At 43.1% G+C, this 19,198-nt stretch overlaps 1 protein-coding gene across 2 annotated transcripts in view; it reads left to right on the top strand.

The window, feature by feature from the left end:
* The window catches only part of NLRP3 (NLR family pyrin domain containing 3), a 35,226-nt gene that overhangs the window by 7,249 nt on the left and 8,779 nt on the right, over positions 1-19,198 (top strand). For both annotated transcript variants that reach the window (XM_084884091.1, XM_084884090.1), the window contains 4 exons: positions 44-1,814; positions 3,849-4,019; positions 7,307-7,477; positions 8,984-9,154. In XM_084884091.1, the coding sequence (XP_084740217.1) occupies positions 44-1,814; positions 3,849-4,019; positions 7,307-7,477; positions 8,984-9,154 (2,284 nt within the window). The remainder of the gene's footprint in view (positions 1-43; positions 1,815-3,848; positions 4,020-7,306; positions 7,478-8,983; positions 9,155-19,198) is intronic.

Below are 19,198 nucleotides of genomic sequence, written 5' to 3'. Positions count from 1 at the left end.
GCTCAGGCTTCTCCCAGAGTCTAACTTTCTGTCTCTGCCTTAGATTACTGTAAGAAGTACAGAAATTATGTAAGAAGCAGATTCCAGTGTATCAAAGACAGGAATGCCCGTCTGGGTGAGAGCGTGAACCTCAACAAACGCTACACCAGGCTGCGTCTCGTCAAGGAACACCAGAGCCAGCAGGAGAGGGAACATGAACTCCTGGCAATTGGTAGGACCTTGGCCAAGATGAAAGATGGCCCCATGAGTTCCATGAACTTGGAATTGCTGTTCGATCCTGAGGACCAACACACTGAGCCTGTGCACACGGTGGTGTTCCAGGGATCGGCAGGCATTGGGAAAACAATATTGGCCAGGAAGATCATGTTGGACTGGGCATCAGAGAAGCTTTACCAAGGCAAGTTTGACTATTTGTTCTACATCCACTGTAGGGAGGTGAGCCTGGGGACACGGAGGAGCCTGGGGGACCTGATGGTCAGCTGCTGCCCTGACCCAAACCCACCCATATGCAAGATTGTGAGGAAGCCTTCCAGGATCCTCTTCCTCATGGACGGCTTTGATGAGCTGCAAGGAGCGTTTGATGAGCACACAGAGGCGCTCTGCACAGACTGGCAGAAGGTGGAGCGGGGAGACATTCTCCTGAGCAGCCTCATCAAAAAGAGGCTGCTTCCTGAGGCCTCACTGATCATCACCACAAGGCCCGTAGCCCTGGAGAAACTAAACCACTTGCTGGACCGTCCGCGGCATGTGGAGATCCTCGGTTTCTCAGAGGCCAAGAAGAAGGAATATTTCTTTAAGTATTTCTCAGATGAGCAGCAAGCCCAGGAAGCCTTTAGGTTGATTCAGGAGAATGAGGTCCTCTTCACCATGTGCTTTATTCCCCTGGTCTGCTGGATCGTGTGCACTGGGCTGAAACAGCAGATGGACAGGGGCAAGAATCTTGCTCAGACATCCAAGACCACCACTGCCGTGTACATCTTCTTTCTTTCCAGTTTGTTGCAATCACAAGCAGGAAGCCAGAAGCACCACGTTTCTGCCAACCTTCGGGGCCTCTGCTCATTGGCTGCAGATGGAATCTGGAACCAGAAAATCTTGTTTGAGGAGGGTGACCTAAGGAACCATGGCCTGCAGAAGGCAGATGTGTCTGCTTTCCTGAGGGTGAATCTATTCCAAAAGGAAGTGGAATGTGAGAAATTCTACAGCTTTATCCACATGACTTTCCAGGAGTTCTTTGCTGCCATGTACTACTTGCTGGAAGAGGAGGAACAGCAAGATGCAAAGAACATGCCACAGAGTTCTTCGGAGCTCCCCAAGAGAGACATGACAGTTCTTCTTGAAAACTATGGCAAATTTGAAAAAGGATATCTGATTTTTGTCGTCCGTTTCCTCTTCGGTCTTATAAACCAGGAGAGAACTTCCTACTTGGAGAGAAAACTGAGTTGTAAGATCTCTCAGCAAATCAGGCTGGAGCTGCTGAAGTGGATTGAAGCAAAAGCCAAGGCCAAGACCTTGCAGATGCAGCCCAGCCAGCTAGAGTTGTTCTACTGCTTGTATGAGATGCAGGAGGAGGACTTTGTGCAAAAGGCTATGTGCTACTTCCCTAAAATTGAGATCAATCTCTCCACCAGAATGGACCATGTGGTTTCCTCTTTCTGTATCGAGAACTGTCACAACGTGCAATCCCTTTCCCTGAGGTTGCTCCATAACTCGCCCAAAGAGGAGGAGGAGGAGGAGGAGGAAGAGGAAGAGGAAGCTCAGCACTCTGATGTGGACCAGTGTGTTGTCCCAGATCTTCAGATGGCCTCTTCTCATCGGTAAGGAAACCAACTGCAGGCAGGTGGTAGAACATGTTCTCTGCTTTTCAGCCACCTTTTTCTTTGCTCTTGCTCTCTCTCCCTTCTTATCAACTGTCTTTCAAATGCAGTTGCCACAACTATGCAATGCAACCACCATTTCTAGTAGATACCTTCACTGGCAGAGACTGACCAATAGAAGAAGGGTAGCTTGACAAATGGGATGAGAAAAAGCCAATGAAACAATAGAGAACTGAGTAAAAGTGTTTGTAATTTCAAATTGCTTACAATCCATTTGGGGATTCTAGTTCATATTAGCCAGTCAATACCAAAGAGGCAAAATCAGCCCAGTGACTTTGTTTCAGGATCACAAAGGACAGAGGGCCCTTAGCACTGAACACCAAATGAAGTTTTCTCAGAGTGAAGCCTGAGCCTGCCTTGATGGAGTGGTAGAGATGTGGGTGAGAGGAGTAAAAGATAAAGGGATTTGGGGAGTGAGTCCAGTAAGAACAAGATGTGAATGTGTGTTTAGGAGACAATGGGGAGGGACACAGCTTCATTGGAACAAACACAATACGGGGAAATTGAGGAAAATAGGGCTAGAAAGAGACAGTGTTCCAAGGCCCCACTGTGCTTGCAAACAGCCTATCACAGTCTGTTCACCCACGTGCGAGGTGGGTTGGAAGCCGTGGCTGGTTGGTACAGTGAAGCAGTTGTTACCCAACTTCTGAGATCCTTGCATGGAATTGCTGCAACCACAGTAGCTATTGGAAGGTGGCCACTCTATGAGTGCATGCGTGTGATCTCTGTAGAAGACACTAGACATGGGACAAAATTAAGGAGAAGTAGGCTGAACTCTTCCATCAGCAACAATGAATTTTCAATTCTTGTCCTCTCTCTCTCTAGCACCTTTATTGTGCAGTCATCAAGGACCATCCTCTGGTCCTAATCCCAGCAATTAAGGTTCAGTTGTGGGGACAGGCAGACTGAGGAAGATGGGCGATGGAAAGAACACTTGAAGAATGCACCTGAGACACCTACCAGATCCTAAAGGATGGGGCATGAGAGAGTCGAGTGGGGCAGAGGCAGTGCAGACAGAAGAGCAGAGGCTCAGGGGGTGGGAGGTGGGAAAGTGGGATATGCTTCTATGGTGGCTAACAGTTTCAAATAGCTAGAAAGAAGATGGGGAAGGTGGAGAGAGAAGGGAGCAGACCTGCTCATTAAAGACCTAACAGTAAGACCTGACCAAGAACCCACAGCTGCGAGAAAGGCTCGCAGACACTCTGAAACACCCAATGAAAAGCCTGACGCAGTCTCTCCAGATCCCAGCTCCCTTCTTCGAAGGGCAGGAGCTTGCTTCATGTGTTCTAGAACCTTCTTGGGACCAGTGGCAAGGGCATCCACTCAGTGCAAGTTAGAGGTGCAGGCCCATGCCTGGTTGGTGTGGCTCAGTGGTTGGGCATTAACCCATGGACCAGGATATCATGGTTCAATTCGCAGTCAGGGCACATGCCCGGGTTGGGGGCTCGATCCCCGGCAGGAGACAGCCGTTCAATTATTCTCTCATCATTGATGTTTCTATCCCTCTCTCCTTCCCCTTCCTTTCTCTGAAATCAATAAAAACATGTAAAATATTTTTTAAAAAGAAATGCAGGCCCAACCCTAGACCTGTGGAGTCAGAATCTGCATTTGAACAAGAGTTGCACATTGGAATCACCTGAAAATCTTAGAAATATTGATGTACCTGGTCCTATCACTGAGAGTCTGATGTTATTCCCAGGGTGTGGCTTGGCCTATGGACTTTTGAGAGCACTGCTGATGCCACTGTGCAGCCAGGGTGAGAGCTGATCTCTACATCATGTAGCAGAGTGACAGCTGACCCATTAGGGAGGGAGAGAGGTATAGAAACATCAATGATGAAAGAGAATTACCAAGGCTCCCTGCCTTCTTTGGGAAGCCATTGTTTCAATGGGTACCAGGCACTCCTGGACCCTTAACTTATTTGCTGTTCTTAAAGACTGATTTTCTTTTGTTTTGTTTTTCCTTCTCGTATAGATGGGTGAACTGCTATCTCACTTCCAGCATTTGTCGGAGCCTCTTCTCTGTCCTGGGTGCTAACCAGAGCCTCACTGAATTGAACCTCAGTGGCAATCCCCTGGGGGATGCAGGGATGAAGGTGTTATGTGAAATGCTCCACAATCCTGGATGTAACATTCAGAGACTGTGGTAAGAATCTCTCTGTGGTGTGTGTGTGTGTGTGTGTGTGTGTGTGTGTGTGTGTGTGTGTGAGAGAGAGAGAGAGAGAGAGAGATAGAGAGAGAGAGAGAGAGCTGGAGGGGCCAGATCAGTGGTTTACTAGTTTCTCAGGGCTGCCATAGCAATGTACCACAGATTGAGGGGCTTGAAAAACAGAAGTATATATTTTTCACAGTCCTGGAGGCTGGAAGTTTAATATGAAGGTCTGGGCAGGGCTTGTTTCTACTGTGGATTGTTTCCTTGGGTGTAGATGGCATCTTCTCCCCAGGTGCTCACATGGTCTTTCTCTGCATGTCTGATCTCCTCTTCTTACAAGGATGATTAGGGCCTGCTCTAATGACCTCATTTTAGCTTAGTGACCTATTTAAAAAGCCCATCTCCAAATAGAGTCACACTCTGAAGTCCTAGCAGTTAAACCTTCAATGTATGAATTTTTTTTGTGGGGAGCACAATTCAACACCTGACAAGTGAGAAGGCAGAATAGATCAGAGTCCAGCTATTTGGGAAGTATTGGATAGAGAAGGATGAAGGGGAACTGAAAACAAGTCATTTGCTGGTGGTGGGTCAAAAAAGACGTGACTTTTAAAAATTTCCATTTCCTCATGGGCCATGCTCATAGACGTGAATCTGAGAGTTTTATCGCATACAATGATGGCTACTGGGCTGGAACCCACCAGGACATTTTGTATAGATTGAATTGTCACAGGGAATTTCTGGTAGCTTTATTCTAAAGTGCTTGCTTTGAATCAGACTCCTGTGCCCTGAGTTGGGCACAGGGGGTCTGGGTCATCCCTGCAGTCCCGCTCCGTAGCACAGCTGCATTGTTGACAGCCCACCACTCTAAGATGTCTTACCTTTGTCTCTTGCTCATCATACCCTTCCCATCTCTGATCTTATCAATTTTACCTACTTTACTACAAGCCATTGTCCACTTTCCTCAGCTTCACTCCACCAGCCCAGATCCAACAACTGCAATCACTTTTTTTTTGGATATTGCAATGGCTTCCAAGATCATCAACTTCCAAGGGCAGGATTTGTGTTTGTCTTGCCGTCATTACTGCAATGCCCTAAGAAGTGTCTTAGCACACATTAGTACTCAAAAATACACACTGGCCCTGACTGGTGTGCTTAGTGATTAGAGTCTCTCTCTCTCTCTCTCTCTCTCTCTCTCTCTCTCTCTCTCTCTCTCTCTCACACACACACACACACACACACACACACACACCCCTTACACTTAAGGGTTGCAGGTTTAATTTCAGATCAAGGGCACATACATGGGTTGCATGTTTCATCCTCTGGCCTTGATTGGGACACATGCGGAGGAGGCAATCAATCCATGTGTCTCTCTCACATTGATGTTTTTCTCTCTCTTGTCTCTCTCCCCCTACCTTCCTCACTCCTTTCCACTCTCTGAAAAGCAATGCAAAAATTATCCTCAGTGAGGATTAACAACCACACAACAAAACAAATACCTGAAGGAATAGCATGGCTGTTTATTCTCCCTGCATCCACTTTTGCCTCACTCCAACCCCTTGTCCATACAAAAGTCAGAGGGTTATTTTAAAAATTCTACCTTAATCATGACATTTCACTTGCTTAAGTGCTATCTCTTCACTTTTTAAAAACGGAATACAGTCTTTTTAAATTGATTTTATTGGGGTAAACTTGGTTAATAAAATTATCTAGGCTTCTGGTATACAATTCTATAATATATAATCTGTATATTGTATTGTGTGTTCACTATCCCAAGTTAAGTCTCCTTTCATAACCATTTATCCCCCTACTTTTACTTTCCAACCCTCTTTCCCTCTAGTAATAACTATAATGTTGTCTGTGTCCATATTTTGTGGGTGTTTTTGCTTAATCCCTCATCTCCTTCACGTAGGCCTGCAACCCCCCACTCCTCTGATAGCTGTCAATCTGCTCTCTATCTGTGAGAGTGTTTCTATTTTGTTAGTTAGTTAATTTTTTTTCATTAGATTCCACATGTGAATGAAATCATATAGTACTTGTCTTTCTCTGACTGGCTATTTCACTTAGCATAAAAAATCTCCAGGTCCATCCGTGCTGTTGCAAAAGGTAAGGTTCCCTTCTTTTTTTTGACAGCCACATAGTATTCCATTGAGCAAATGTACCACAACTTTTTTTTTTTTTTTTTTTTTTAACCAATCAGCTACTCATGGGCATTTGGCCTGTTTCCAAATCTTGGCTACAATGAACATATGGGTACATCTCTTTGCTCTATTGATAAATTACAAATCCTTTATAATTTTTGCCTTGAGGACTCCTTCTTGCCTTGAAGGTTCTGGCTGGGTTTGGCACTTCACCTGCCTCTTTGCCCTCATCCCATACTACTATCCCATTTGCCCCTCTAGGTGCCCCTGCGTGATTCTAGGGAGTGAAACATAAATAGGGAGATGTGGGTGATTATGAGTTGCTTTGCAGATAAATACAGATTTAGTTGTCCATTTGCTTCTAATTGGTGTGAAGATGGAGACAGAAAGGAAGGGTGGTCCAAAAACCTCTAGGATATCTGAACCATTGGTCTGGAAAGGAAGTAGGTTATTGCTCTTTTTCCCATGAAAGAGACAAATCATTGTTTTTAGTAATGGTGAATGAGTGTGTGTGTGTGTGTGTGTGTGTGTGTGTGTGTGTGTCAAACAAATCAAGAATCAGTGCTGCTTGCTCCTCCAGTATGGATGAGGACCTGGGATTAAAGCACTGAGCAGACTAGCAGGAATGGGGCTGGCAAAGTGAAGTAGATGGATACAACCCTACAGAGCCTGGCATCTGTCCGAGGGAGTTTCAACTGTTAGGAGCATGTGGTAAAGAAGTGGAACCCACAACTTCACTACCCTTTTTATTTACCAAACAGGAACATGCCATTTATATATCGGAGAGTTTACCATTATTTACAAAGGGAGTTCACTGCCTGCTGCTCAGCAGTTGTGGTCTCAGGCTGGGAGAGCTAACTTCCCTATACATCTTGGGCTGTATTCAGGAGTTCTGATAGCTTTAGAAGCCTCATTATGTGGGTGAGGGCATGTGCTGGGGGGTAGGGGAGGCTGGGGGAAGGTCAATGGGGGAAAAAGGAGACATATGTACTACTATTTGTAATACTTTAAACAATAAAATAAAAACGTCATCATGATTTTTACTTTGTAACTTGAAAACACAAGTGTCCCTGTTTAGGCTAAAAACATGTGCAGACCAGAAGCTGTGTTTTGACACTTTCTGCTTCTGTGCTTGGCATCAAGGTTGAGGCAGTGTTGCCTTTCTCATCAGTGCTGTTTCCACATCTCCTCGGTCCTGAGCACCACCTGTATGCTGGTGGAACTGGATCTGAGCCACAATGCTCTGGAAGACTGTGGAGTCAAACGTGTGTGTGTGGGACTGAGGCATGCATTCTGCAATCTGAAGAAGCTGTGGTGAGTGTGAACTCGTTTCCTCCATGAAGCATGAGCAGTGGCTCAATGAGCTCCCACAGGCTGGAGTGTTAGTGTGAGGATGGCCTTGGCTGCTCAGATGTTCCTTGTGTTACCTCCAGGTGTTGGTCAGCAATTCCATCAGTTAGTGTTTGCTGTGGAAGAAGCCACATGCTAAGCACTGGAGAGGGGACTCAGTCAAAGTATTATGTTGCCTTTAAATTGTTCACTGTCTAGCTGAAGAAATACAACCAGTGCAATGCAGTGATCTAGAAAAGTCTTGAGAATTCATGGCAGGCCCTTGGTCTCAACACTGAATAGGAAAAATGGTGCTAAAGCATTGCACATACTTAACAGTCTGTGCAGCCCTTTACCAAATGCTTCTGAGATACTTGAATTTTGAAGAAGAGAAGAAAGCACTTGAAAATGGTAGAATTGGTGTACACCTATCTGAATGGTTATTATAAAACAACACAAAACAGAAAACATCAAGTGTTGGTGAGAATGTGGAGAAAGTGGAAATCTCACACTTTGCTGGTGGGAATGTTAAATGTGGAGAACAGTGTGTCAGTTCCTAAAAACATTAAACAGAATTACCAAAGAGCTGAAATGAGGCACTCAAACATGTCCACAGCAGTGTCATTCACAATAGCCACAAGGGGGAAACAACCAAGTTTCCACCGATTTAAAAAATGTGGCATATTCACGAATATAGCCATAAAAGGAATTCTGACACAGGCTGCAACACGGTCAACCTTGGACATTATACTAAGTAAAATAAGCCAGACACAAAGGCCGAATTCTATATGATCCTCTTATGCAAGTGAGGTTCCTAGAGTGGTCAAAGTCATAGAGACAGAAAGTAGAAGGCTGGTTGCCAGGGATTGAGGGAGGAGAATTGGGAATTATTGTTTAATTTAGACTGAGTTTTAGTTTGGGATGATGAGAAATTTCTGGAGATGGAGGGTGGTGATGCTGGTGCAACAATGTGAATATACTTAATGCCACTGATTGGTACACTTACAAATGGTTATAGCCCTAGCCAGTTTGATTAGGGCATCAGCCTGTGGACCAATGGGTCTCAGGTTCCATTCCCCGTCAAGGGCACATACTGCGGTTTCAGGCTCAGTCCCCAGGCCTCGTCGGGGTGCGTGTGGGAGACAACCATTCTATGTATCTCTCTCACATCAATGTCTCTCTTTCTCTCTGTTCCTCTCCCTCAGCCCTCCCCTCCACTCTCTCTAAAAAATGGTTACAATGGTAAATTGTATATTATGTATATTCAACCAATAATCAATATAAGGACGTAGGAAAATGTAGTATCGGCATAGATTTAGAAGGCGTTTACTTGCTATTACACATACAAAAAGGGAAATAAAAGATTAATAAGAGTTTGGATGCACTCTTCCATGTGTGGACTGGGCTAGAGGCAGTGACGGGACAAGTACTTCCTTGATTTATAGCAGAGTGGGTGAGAGGTGTGTTGACTTTCTGCCATTTCTTTGGAAGGTTGGTCAACTGCAGTCTCACATCGGCATGCTGTGTGGATCTTGCATCTGTCCTGAGCACCAACCAGTCCCTGACCAAACTCTACTTGGGAGAAAATGCCCTGGGAGACTCAGGAGTTGAAATTTTATGTGAAAAAGCAAAGCATCCACAATGTAAGCTGCAAAAGCTAGGGTAAGTATTCATGGCATCTCAGCAGAAAAGCAACTTCTTTTCAAGGATGCATTATTGGAAATATGTGAAGGTTATGCAGATGGAATGATGGAAGGGTTTGAAGATACTACCTACTGCTAGTAAGGTATTTATGACTATAACAAACCCAGAGAGATTGTGCCTCTTAATTCATCATTTGCTTCCAAGACACTCAATTTTTTATTGGATGCAGACCCAAGGGTAGCTGGATTCAGGACTGTGCAATTTGCTATTTTCACTTGAGGGTTTTCAATCAAGGTGACCTGATATTGTAACATGTAATTGTTAGTAAGCCAATGGGACCCCTTGATATGTAATAAAGGTCCTATTTGATGAGAGGCATACAGAGTAATTTCTTCTCCTAAGGATAATTTAAAAGCTAACTCTAAGAGCAGGGCAGCTTCTGTGACTACCCTGAGACATTGGCCCAGGCCTGGGCTACTGTACCCAGTTCTTTTAAGAAGTAGCCAATTGGTCTCTTGGTAAGTCCCAAGGCCTGTGTTAAAACCCCTAATGTAACCCCTGTCATCATTTTAATGAGAAGGGGTTTTTCAAAGTCTGGCAAATTCAAAGCAGGAGTTTGAGTCAAAACCTTCTTTAGGCTTTAATGGCCTTTGTTGATCTTTTCCACATTGTAAACTAGGTGTTTCCTACTGATTGCTTTCTTTTAGGGTCTCATAGAGGTGTCAGGCTTTTTCTCCATATGTTGGGATCCAGAATCTACTGTGTTCCATTAGCCCTAGAAAAGTCCATAGCTGTCTTTGGGTAGTCTGCTCTGGAATACCTAGGATAGCCTGAATTCTTTCTGAAGATAGCATTCCCTTTCCAGGAGTTAGCATAAAGCCTAGCTACCCTACTCTTTGTTGAAGGATTTGAACCTTATTTTTAGAGACCTTAAAGCCTCTCTTGGCCAGGAAGTTTAGAAGTTGTATTATATGTTTGCACCCCAATTCTTCAGTAGGAGAACAGATTAGTAGGTCATCCACATATGAGATCACCTGTCCACACCCCTCAAATGATAGATCTCTGAACTCCTCTGCCCATATTTGTCCAAATAATGTGGGCTATTTCTGAGACATTGAAAGAGACCTGTCCATGTGAGCTGTTGTTTATGTCCCTAGATATCTGCCCATTCAAAGGCAAACAAGAATTGGCAATTAGGATCTAATGAGACACAAAGAAAGTATCTTTCAAGTCTAATGCTAAGAATCATTGAGTTTGAGAGAGGAAAATTTCCCAAAATTGTATATGGATTTGGTATTATGGGGTGTATAGGAATTACAGCTTTAATTAGTTCATAAATCTTGGACCAACCTGTGTATCCCTTCTTTTCCCCCAATAGGTAGGATAGGGGTGTTGCAAGGGGGAATTACAAGGAAATCAGCAGTCCGTGACCAAGTAATAACCTTTTGTGGGCCCTTCACTTCTTCTGGATTTATAGGATATTGCCATTTATTTGGAAATATGCTAGGATCCATCAATTTGATCATGGCCAGCTTGGCCCTCTGGGCTCAGCCTGGAATTCTCATGGCCCAGACCTGGAGGTTAAGCTCCTGGTTTATGTCTGAATCTATTTCATCTCACCTCTTTTTACAAGTAAGGTCATAAGTGAAATAGGATTTGAAGTATCTGTTGAAAAAAAAAAAAAAAAACCACTAAGGTTTTCACTTTATTTAAAATATCTTTCCCTAACAATGGAGTGGAACATTCTGTCAAAATTAGGAATTAGTGCACAAAAGTAGTTGATCCCCGCCCTAGATGATGTGGCTTAGTTGGTTAGGCATTGTTTAGTGCACCGAAAGATTGCTGATTCAATTTCTGGTCAGGGCACATGCCTGGGTTGTGAACTCAATTCCCAGTAGGAGGCGTGATGGAGGCAGCTGATGGATATTTCTCTCCCTTTCTCTCTCTCTCTCTCTCTCTCTCTCTCTCTCTCTCTCTCTCTCTCAAAAAGAAAAAAATCAATGCAAATATTTCTTTTAATATTTATTTTTAAGCTAGGGGTAGGAGAACCAAGATGGTGGAATAGGTAAACATGTATACTTGCTGCCTCTCACAATCACATCAAAACTACAACTAAAAGACAAAAGACAAAATAAATATCATCCAGAACCATGGGAAAGCTGGCTGAGTGGGAGTTCTACAACTAGAAGGAAAGAAAAATCGCATTGAGACTGGTAGGAGGTGTGGAGGTGTGGAGGTACAGAAGCACGTGTGAAACAGGCTAGCAACTGGGTGTGCTGTTGTTTTTTCAATCAGGAGGGAGTTACAAGCTGCCGATCGCTCTGAACTCCTGTTATGAGTGAGATTCTGGGGACCCAGATTCATACGGGGAGAAACTGTCTGGCATTGGGTTGGAATGCGAGGGCGGCTTTCTCTCAGAGTTGCTCGCAGATATCATTGTTCCTGTGTGGGGGCGCAGTATGTGGAGAAGAGGAGATGTGGGGACCTCACCAGTACAGGGCTGACTGTCAGTCATTGCTGTTTGCTCTGCCCTGGTGATTCCCTGAGACCCTGCCCCACCCAATTTACAACTCTACCCAAGCTGTGTGCAGTGGCTGTTGCCTATGAATGGTCTAGTCCTTTCACAGCCTAACCTAACAAAATGTACCTGGGTCAGAGAACTCCAAAGCTCCAAAAGAAGGCCCAATGCTCAGCAGCAGCAACCTAACTTGCTTTACAGCTGGGCTTCATCTGGGCACTTCCAAACGCCAAACAAAGAGGAGGAATCTGAAGATATCGCTGTAGCTCCTGCTGGGTGGCCTCAGGCAGTGGCTGACTTTGCACCTCCTTGGAGATCCAAGAGACACTTTACCCAGTGGTCAGTGTGAGACCATACCAGATTACAATTCTTCACATCCACAAGTGACACATTCAAGGGGCAGACTCAGTGAGAACCAAAGCCCCACTGAAGCAAATCCTGCCCCATAAGGGTTCTTCCATTGTAGACACAGATGGTCCTCAGTCAATTGGCCTGGAAGTCAATTCCTCCCAGTGATATGAACAGCAAATCAAAGCTTAACTACAACAAGACTGTACACACAGCCCACAAAGGGGTGTACCAAAGTGTCCACCTCAGGTTATTGGGGAGGCTGAGCCACTGGGCCCTATAGGACACCTAGCACACAAGGCCACTCTACCAACACAGGGAAGCAGCCAAAATGCAGAGACAAAAAAACATGTAATGAATGAAAGAAATGGAGGAAAGCAAACTACAGGATATAGAGTTCAAAACCACAGTAATAAGGTTACTCAAGAGTCTTCTAGAAACCTCTGAGGAACTTAATGAGACCTTCAAGGATCTTAGTGAGAATGCCAAAACAATGGAAAAGGACCAGTCAGAAATTAAGTATAAACTGACTGAAATAAAGAATAAATATACATAAATTCAACAGTAGACCAGAGGATCCCAAGAATCCAGTCAAAGATTTGAACTACAAAGAAAAAAAACAAAAAACACCCAACTGGAAAAGCACAAAACAAAAATAATACAAAAATATGAAGATAGTGTAAGGAGCCTCTGGGAAACTTCAAGTGCACCAACATCCAAATTATGGGGATGCCAGAAGAAGAGAGAGAGCAAGATATTGAAAACCTATTTGAATAAATAATGATAGAAAACTTCCCCTACTGGTGAAAGAAATAGACCTTACAAGTCCAGGAAGCACAGAGAACCCCAAACAAGAGGAATCCAAAGAGGACCACACCAAAGGCAAAAGACAAAGAATATTAAAAGCAGCAAGAGAAAAACAGTTAGTTACCTACAAGGGAGTACCCATACAATTATCAGCTGATTTCTCAACAGAAACTATGCAGGCCAGAAGGGAGTGGCAAGAAATATTCAAAGTGATGAACAGCAAGAACCTACAACCAAGATTACTCTACCCAGCAAAGCTATCACTTAGAATTGAAGGTCAGATGAAGATCTTCACAGACAAAAAAAAGTTAAAGGAGTTCATCACCACCAAATCAGTATTATGTGAAATGCTGTAGGGTATTCTTTAAGAACAGAAGAAAGAAGAAAAAGGTAAATATAAAAATTATAATCAACAAAGTGATAACAAATACATATCTATCAACAAGTAAATCTAAAAATCAAGTGTATACCCTATGTTCATAGCAGCACAATCTACAATAGCCAGAATTTGGAAACAGCCTAGGTGCCCGTCCGCAGATGATTGGATCCAAAAACTATGGTACATCTACACAATGGAATACTATGCTGCCATAAAAAAGAAGGAATTCTCATCATTTGCAGCAACCTGGATGGAATTGGAGAGCATCATGCTGAGTGAAATAAGCCAATCAATGAAAGAGAAACACCACATGACCTCACACATCGGTGGATGATAAAGATCTTTATAAACTGATGAACCAAGAGACAGATATAGAGAAAGTAAAGCAACAGGCAGACTGTCAAATTACAGTGGGGAGGGTAGGGATATCAGGGGGAGATAATAGATCAACCGAGGGACTTGTATAAATGCATATAAGTACAACCAATGGACATAAAACTATGGGGAGGGAGTGGATGTGTGGGAGGGAGGGAGGGGGGCAATAAAAAAAATCAATAAAATATGTAAAAATAAATAAATAAATAAAACTAAAAAAAAAAAAAGAAAAAAAAAAGAAAAAAAAATCAAGTGTATAAAAAATCTTCAGTCCCCAAGCTGACTCTCTGTCCATTGAGCCAAACCGGTCTCAAAAAATCTGATGAACAGAATAAACTAGTGAATATAAAGAATCAGGGGCATAGAAAGGGAGTGGACTGACAATTCTCAGGGGGAAAGGAATGTGTGGGGTGCAGGAAGAGATCTGGGCAAAAATCGTACACCTGTGGACAAGGACAGTGGCGGGGGGCGGGGGGGGGGGGGCCGGGGCGGGTAAAGGGCATGGGTAGGATGGGAACTGGGAGGAGGGGAGCTATGGGAGGAAAAAAAGAGGAACATCTGTAATAAACTAAACAATAAAGATTTATTTAAAAATATAAAAGATAGTTGCTCCCCATAGGCAATTTAAAGGTGGTGTAAGGTATTTTGCTTGGGTTTTTCCACCTACCCCTTGTATAATGCTGCTGAAGGAAGAGAGAGAGAGCCCTACAGGAAGTCGGCACAGAGAAGGTGGCTCCATGTCCAAAAGGAAATTAATTTACCTTCCTGCCACTTTGAGGTTTACTGTTGGCTCTGTCCCTTCAATGATGATGTTCCCAGCAGGAACCAACTGGAGCACAGGGCCCCTCTAGGTCCCGTTATAGTTCCACTTCCAGTGGTTGAATTTGAGATAGAGGGGGCACAGTTTTTGAGTAGGCAGCTTCCTAGGGTACTCCCCTTTCCATCTGGGCTGCCCGAATTTATGCAATTGCCGGGAGGAGAACTTTTGGGTTTTCCCTTCTGTGGCTTCATCAGCCTCTGTTTTTCTAGGGTAGAAAGAAGCTGGGCCTGACTTTTCTCTTTGTGTTTTTCATTTTCTAAAGCCCTTTCTTCATCCTCTTGATCACTGTTGTAAAATACCAAAGATGCTACTTTTAACATCTCTTCTGTGGGAGTAGCTGGTCCTATTTCTAATATTTGTCTTTCCTCCTAATATCTGGGGCTGATTGGGTCGTGGACTTGTCTTTCAGGACAATAGCTCAAGCTGGATCTTTGGGACCTTAATTAAAGCTTTCCTTATCCTTTCTATGAGGTGGTGGAATTTTCTTGGGGACCTTGGTCAATGACTGTCAGTTCATTACAATGAACAGATTTCTTTTGGGAGGCTTTCATGCCCTGCAGGAGGCAAAAAAGCATGTGATCTGTGGCCTATTTCACATCCTCTGAATCATATTCCCAATTAGGATTAGAAAAGGGGATGGCCTCTGTTCCTGGTGGAGTTATAATTTTCTGTAAGGACCTCATTTGCATAAGCAGGGCTTCTTGGAGGATTCGATTAACATCCTCCAAGATAAATCATTCATTGAAGTGAGCTTTTTCCATTCTTGGATAAATTTTCTGAGGCATTCTGTGAAACTTTCCAACCTATTCTTCATGCCTATGAAGTCTTGTATGCTAAATGGAACCTGAATTCTTAAAATTCCCTCCTGTCCTGAGGTTTTCATCAAAGGGAAATGTTGAGGTGGTATTCTTTGTTTTTCTTTGAAATTTGTTTAATCTTTGCTCTGACTGGTTGATTCAATATAAGGTGATGCTCATTGTGGGAAAATTGGTTCTTGAGAGGCACCATGGATGGAATTGGGCATTCACTCTCAAGATTAGGTTCTTCTTTTGCTATGGCTGCTAAGAGCATAGGGTCTACCTTATAGTTTTTTGTACATTTTTTAGTTATTTCTCAGGGCCATGAAGGCCTGCACATGTGGTATTTCAGCCCACTTGCCCTGTCTAGCTGCAAGATTGCATTATAATTTAGGCTTTGATTTCCTGGCCAAACTTCCCCATCTTCTAATTTATATTGAGGACAAGCTATATTACAAAAGAAAAGTAAAGCTTTTCCTTTTAAGGTTTGAGCATCAAATTTTCCCGGTTCTTTAGGCTGTATCTCAGAGGTGAATCTTATGGTATTGGATTTTGGTTTCCCATCTGATTAGGCGTCTCTTCTCAGGCATGGGTTTCCAAAATTAACTAGTTTTACCGTGTAACTGAAATTCTTGGCTGCAGACTAAAGGGTCCTGTTTATCCCACGCCCTAAGGGTGACCTTACTAATGAGGAGGGCACTAGTCAGGTTTCCTAGGAATGGATTATGCCTGACTCAGACAGGGGGCTCAACTCCATGCCAGTCTCCTGAGCCCTACTGACATCTCTATTCCCATTCAATTTAAACTCTCCTTTGCCTCCGAACCCTTCTTCCCTATACCATGGAGGGAGGTCTTGTACTTTCTGGGTACATTATTCTACTTAGGTGACAATGCCATCAGTTACTGACCTGTTTTTCCTGTCAAAGACATTACTAGAGAAAGAATTGCACTATTTCTAGTCCCACCAGCAGTTGTAAACATGGGACCCTTCTAGGTTCTTGCAATATTCACATTCCCTGAAAAAATTTGCTATCCAACATATTTTTCTGCTGGAATGTCTGAAAATCTGCCATCTTGCCTACTCTTCCATCTCCTGGGTCCTGCAGAGCCAGGCATAACAGATGCCTGAATAGAGGGGGTAACCCTTCCTTTGTCCATATCTAAGCAGGTAATTAACTGGTATCTCCTATATTTTGGTAAGGTTCAGTAGGATAAAGCCAACATTCCCTACTACATCTGTCAACCTTATCAAGATACCTAACAAATTGTTTTTTGGCCTCAAAGTTAAGTATTTGAGCTTGGAGTATATACATGAAGGAAGTCATCTAATCCCATTTATTTCATAACTAGAGGCCTGGTGCATGAAATTTGTGCACAGGGGTGCGGGAATCCTTCAGCCAGGCCTGAACCCTTTCACAATCTGGGACCACTGGCTCCTAACTGCTTGCCTGATCACCCCTAACTGCCTTTGCCATGGCCCCGACCATGGCAGCTTCATCTGGAAAGTCATCTGGAATGATGTAGGGAAGGTCATTTGGCTGTCTGGTCTAATTAGCATATTATGCTTTTATTATTATAGATTAGCATGGTACCAGTTCCTCAATTAATGGGATGGACTAAAGAGTCCTGATCATCTAGGCAAATAACCACTAGATCTAAGCTTCAATTTGTTCAACCAGATGTCTCACTTATGTCTCTTCTCACATCACAATAATAATAGTCAGTTAATAGCATCTGGCCAGTGTCTTTCCTTACAATGCTCATATAAACAAACAAAGAAAGGGATATCCTTGCCCAACCTAGTATAATATCTCACAAACTTGTGGGGCTCCCAGTTAGTCCTACTATTGTAGTATATACTATGCAGCCCTGCACATACAGCAAGTTCCTCCCCTAAAAGCTCTAAAAACTATAAATGCAGATATAGAGGCCAAAATCCTGATGGAACAGAGAATTGCAGCAGCTTAGTGGCTAAACTGTGGCTTAAACTAATTCCTTTAGCAGTCATGTCTATGAACAGATGAGCTAGTGATTAGAGTTGGTGGGTCTCTGTGTGCTGTTTGTGAGTAGGGCTCCCAGAAGCTGTTACCGTTCTGGTCATCCTACACTCCCTTATATATCTCAGGTTCTCTCCAGGGCATCTAACACAGCTGGAGGGCTCAGAACACTGGTGATCAACCCTTATTGTGCATCCTTGGATTAGCCAGCCAGTTAATTAAATGTGAAATGGAAGTCACTATGAGGCCCCTGCATGTCTTATGGTTCCACCCCAGACATCTCTGCAAGGTTCTTACCCACATAAGCACATTGAAAATTCAAACAGGAGGGAGGAATTGCCTCTTTTCTTCAGATCCTAGGCAAGCCTATGTACTCATCTTTCCCCTCGTATCTGTCAATGGACACAACTTTATTCCAGTTGCCTAATTCCTTATGCTGTTGTTCATGCCCCTTCCCCCAAGAAAATTAACATGCATGCACAAAGGGTTAACTGGCTAGGAGCAAAACTTACTGCATTCCTGCATCCCCGACAAAGTGAAAGCAGGTGATTTATTGATTCTAGTCACTGCACCAGGGAGCCACTCAAATTGGAGGGGCTCACTCCTCCTTAGCTCTTGCCATGCTTGTGAGAAAGAATTTAGACCAGTGACAGAAAGCAGTGTTTAAAGCAAAGTAAGAAAATTTAGTAAGGAAGCAAAGCAAGCAACTTTATTAGCAATACACTTGGCTTAAAGCACAAGTGAACAATTCAGCAAGGGAACATCCCCCATAGGAGTCTCTCACACATATTTGTGTCTTTAACAATGCCAGATTTATTAGGAGAGACGTCCCCAATAAGCCATAGAGTCTCATGCAGATTACATACAGCGGGGGCGGGGGAAGTTTACTCTATAGAATGAGCATCCAGTGCAAAGTTCTAGTGACAGGAGACTAGAGTGGTGGCATGCATCTGTTGGAGTATAAGTCCAACAGGGCTCTGAGCATTACCCATGATACAGCCAAGCTCAAGAATTGGATGGTTGGAGCTTTGAGTTCTTAGTAAGAAGAAGGGGAAATACCCTCCTATAGTCCTCAGAGCAACCCTATATTTGCTTTGGTTGTCTTCTCTTTGTAAATCTCATTTTAGTTTTCTACAATTTTTCTTATGGTGACCTGGCCTTTTACAGTAAAAATAGACTCCTTTACAGTTTCACACCATACCTTATTTAGTAATTCTGTTGCCTTGCTCTCAGAAACCAGTTGGTGTATTAATTGGAATAAATCAGAATGGCCAGGATTACATGTTCTGACAGTTAAATTTCTTTGGGAACCCATCAGTATCCCATTTAAAATTGGGAGCAATTGCTGATTCCTCTCTAGCTGACAGCAGTTTTTTTCTAAAGGGAGCTGTAGAATTCCTGTTCACATTTCCCCCCTAAGTCACTAGTGGAGGACACAAAGGGGAAGAAAGAAGGGAGGGGAAAGGGTGAGTTCGGACGAGGAAACTCAGGAGCAAAAGATATAGTGGAGGAGTTATAGAAGGGGAGGATAGGGTGTAAGCACTTGTTAGTCTCAGAATAATAGTTCAGAGACAGTTTCTAAAATTTTTTACTAATTTGTTGTTTAAAATATTTTTTTCTGTGATTTTCTTAAGAAGCTTCTAATTTTTAAATCAAGACATGTTTCCCATTCATTCATCCAGTTTAATCTTAGAGCCAGCATTTTTCTAAATTTTGCATGCAAAATACTAATTTAGGTACCCAAAGACAGCAACTGCATTTTGGCCATTTTTAGGTTATTTTCTAGTTAAATATTCCTATTTATCTAAAGCACTTGCAAATAAAGGCTTCTTTTCAAGAGTATTAACGAGGGCTGGAAGGTCTAGGAGTTTCCAGCTTTGGAGACACAATTTCCCATGTTAATTATAGTGTTTTTCTTTTTTATATCTGCAGAGTTTGGAAAAAGGACAATTACTTTGACATTCCAACAATATGTTATTGTAGATGAAAAAAAAAAAAAAAAGCAGGTTCAGTTAAGATGA

The sequence above is a fragment of the Pipistrellus hanaki genome (assembly GCF_964339955.1).
Source record: "Pipistrellus hanaki genome assembly, chromosome: 5".
In the NCBI taxonomy this organism is placed as follows: Eukaryota; Metazoa; Chordata; class Mammalia; order Chiroptera; family Vespertilionidae; genus Pipistrellus; species Pipistrellus hanaki.
Note: the sequence above shows the minus strand (reverse complement) of the source record. Positions and strands in the feature narration are given on the sequence as shown.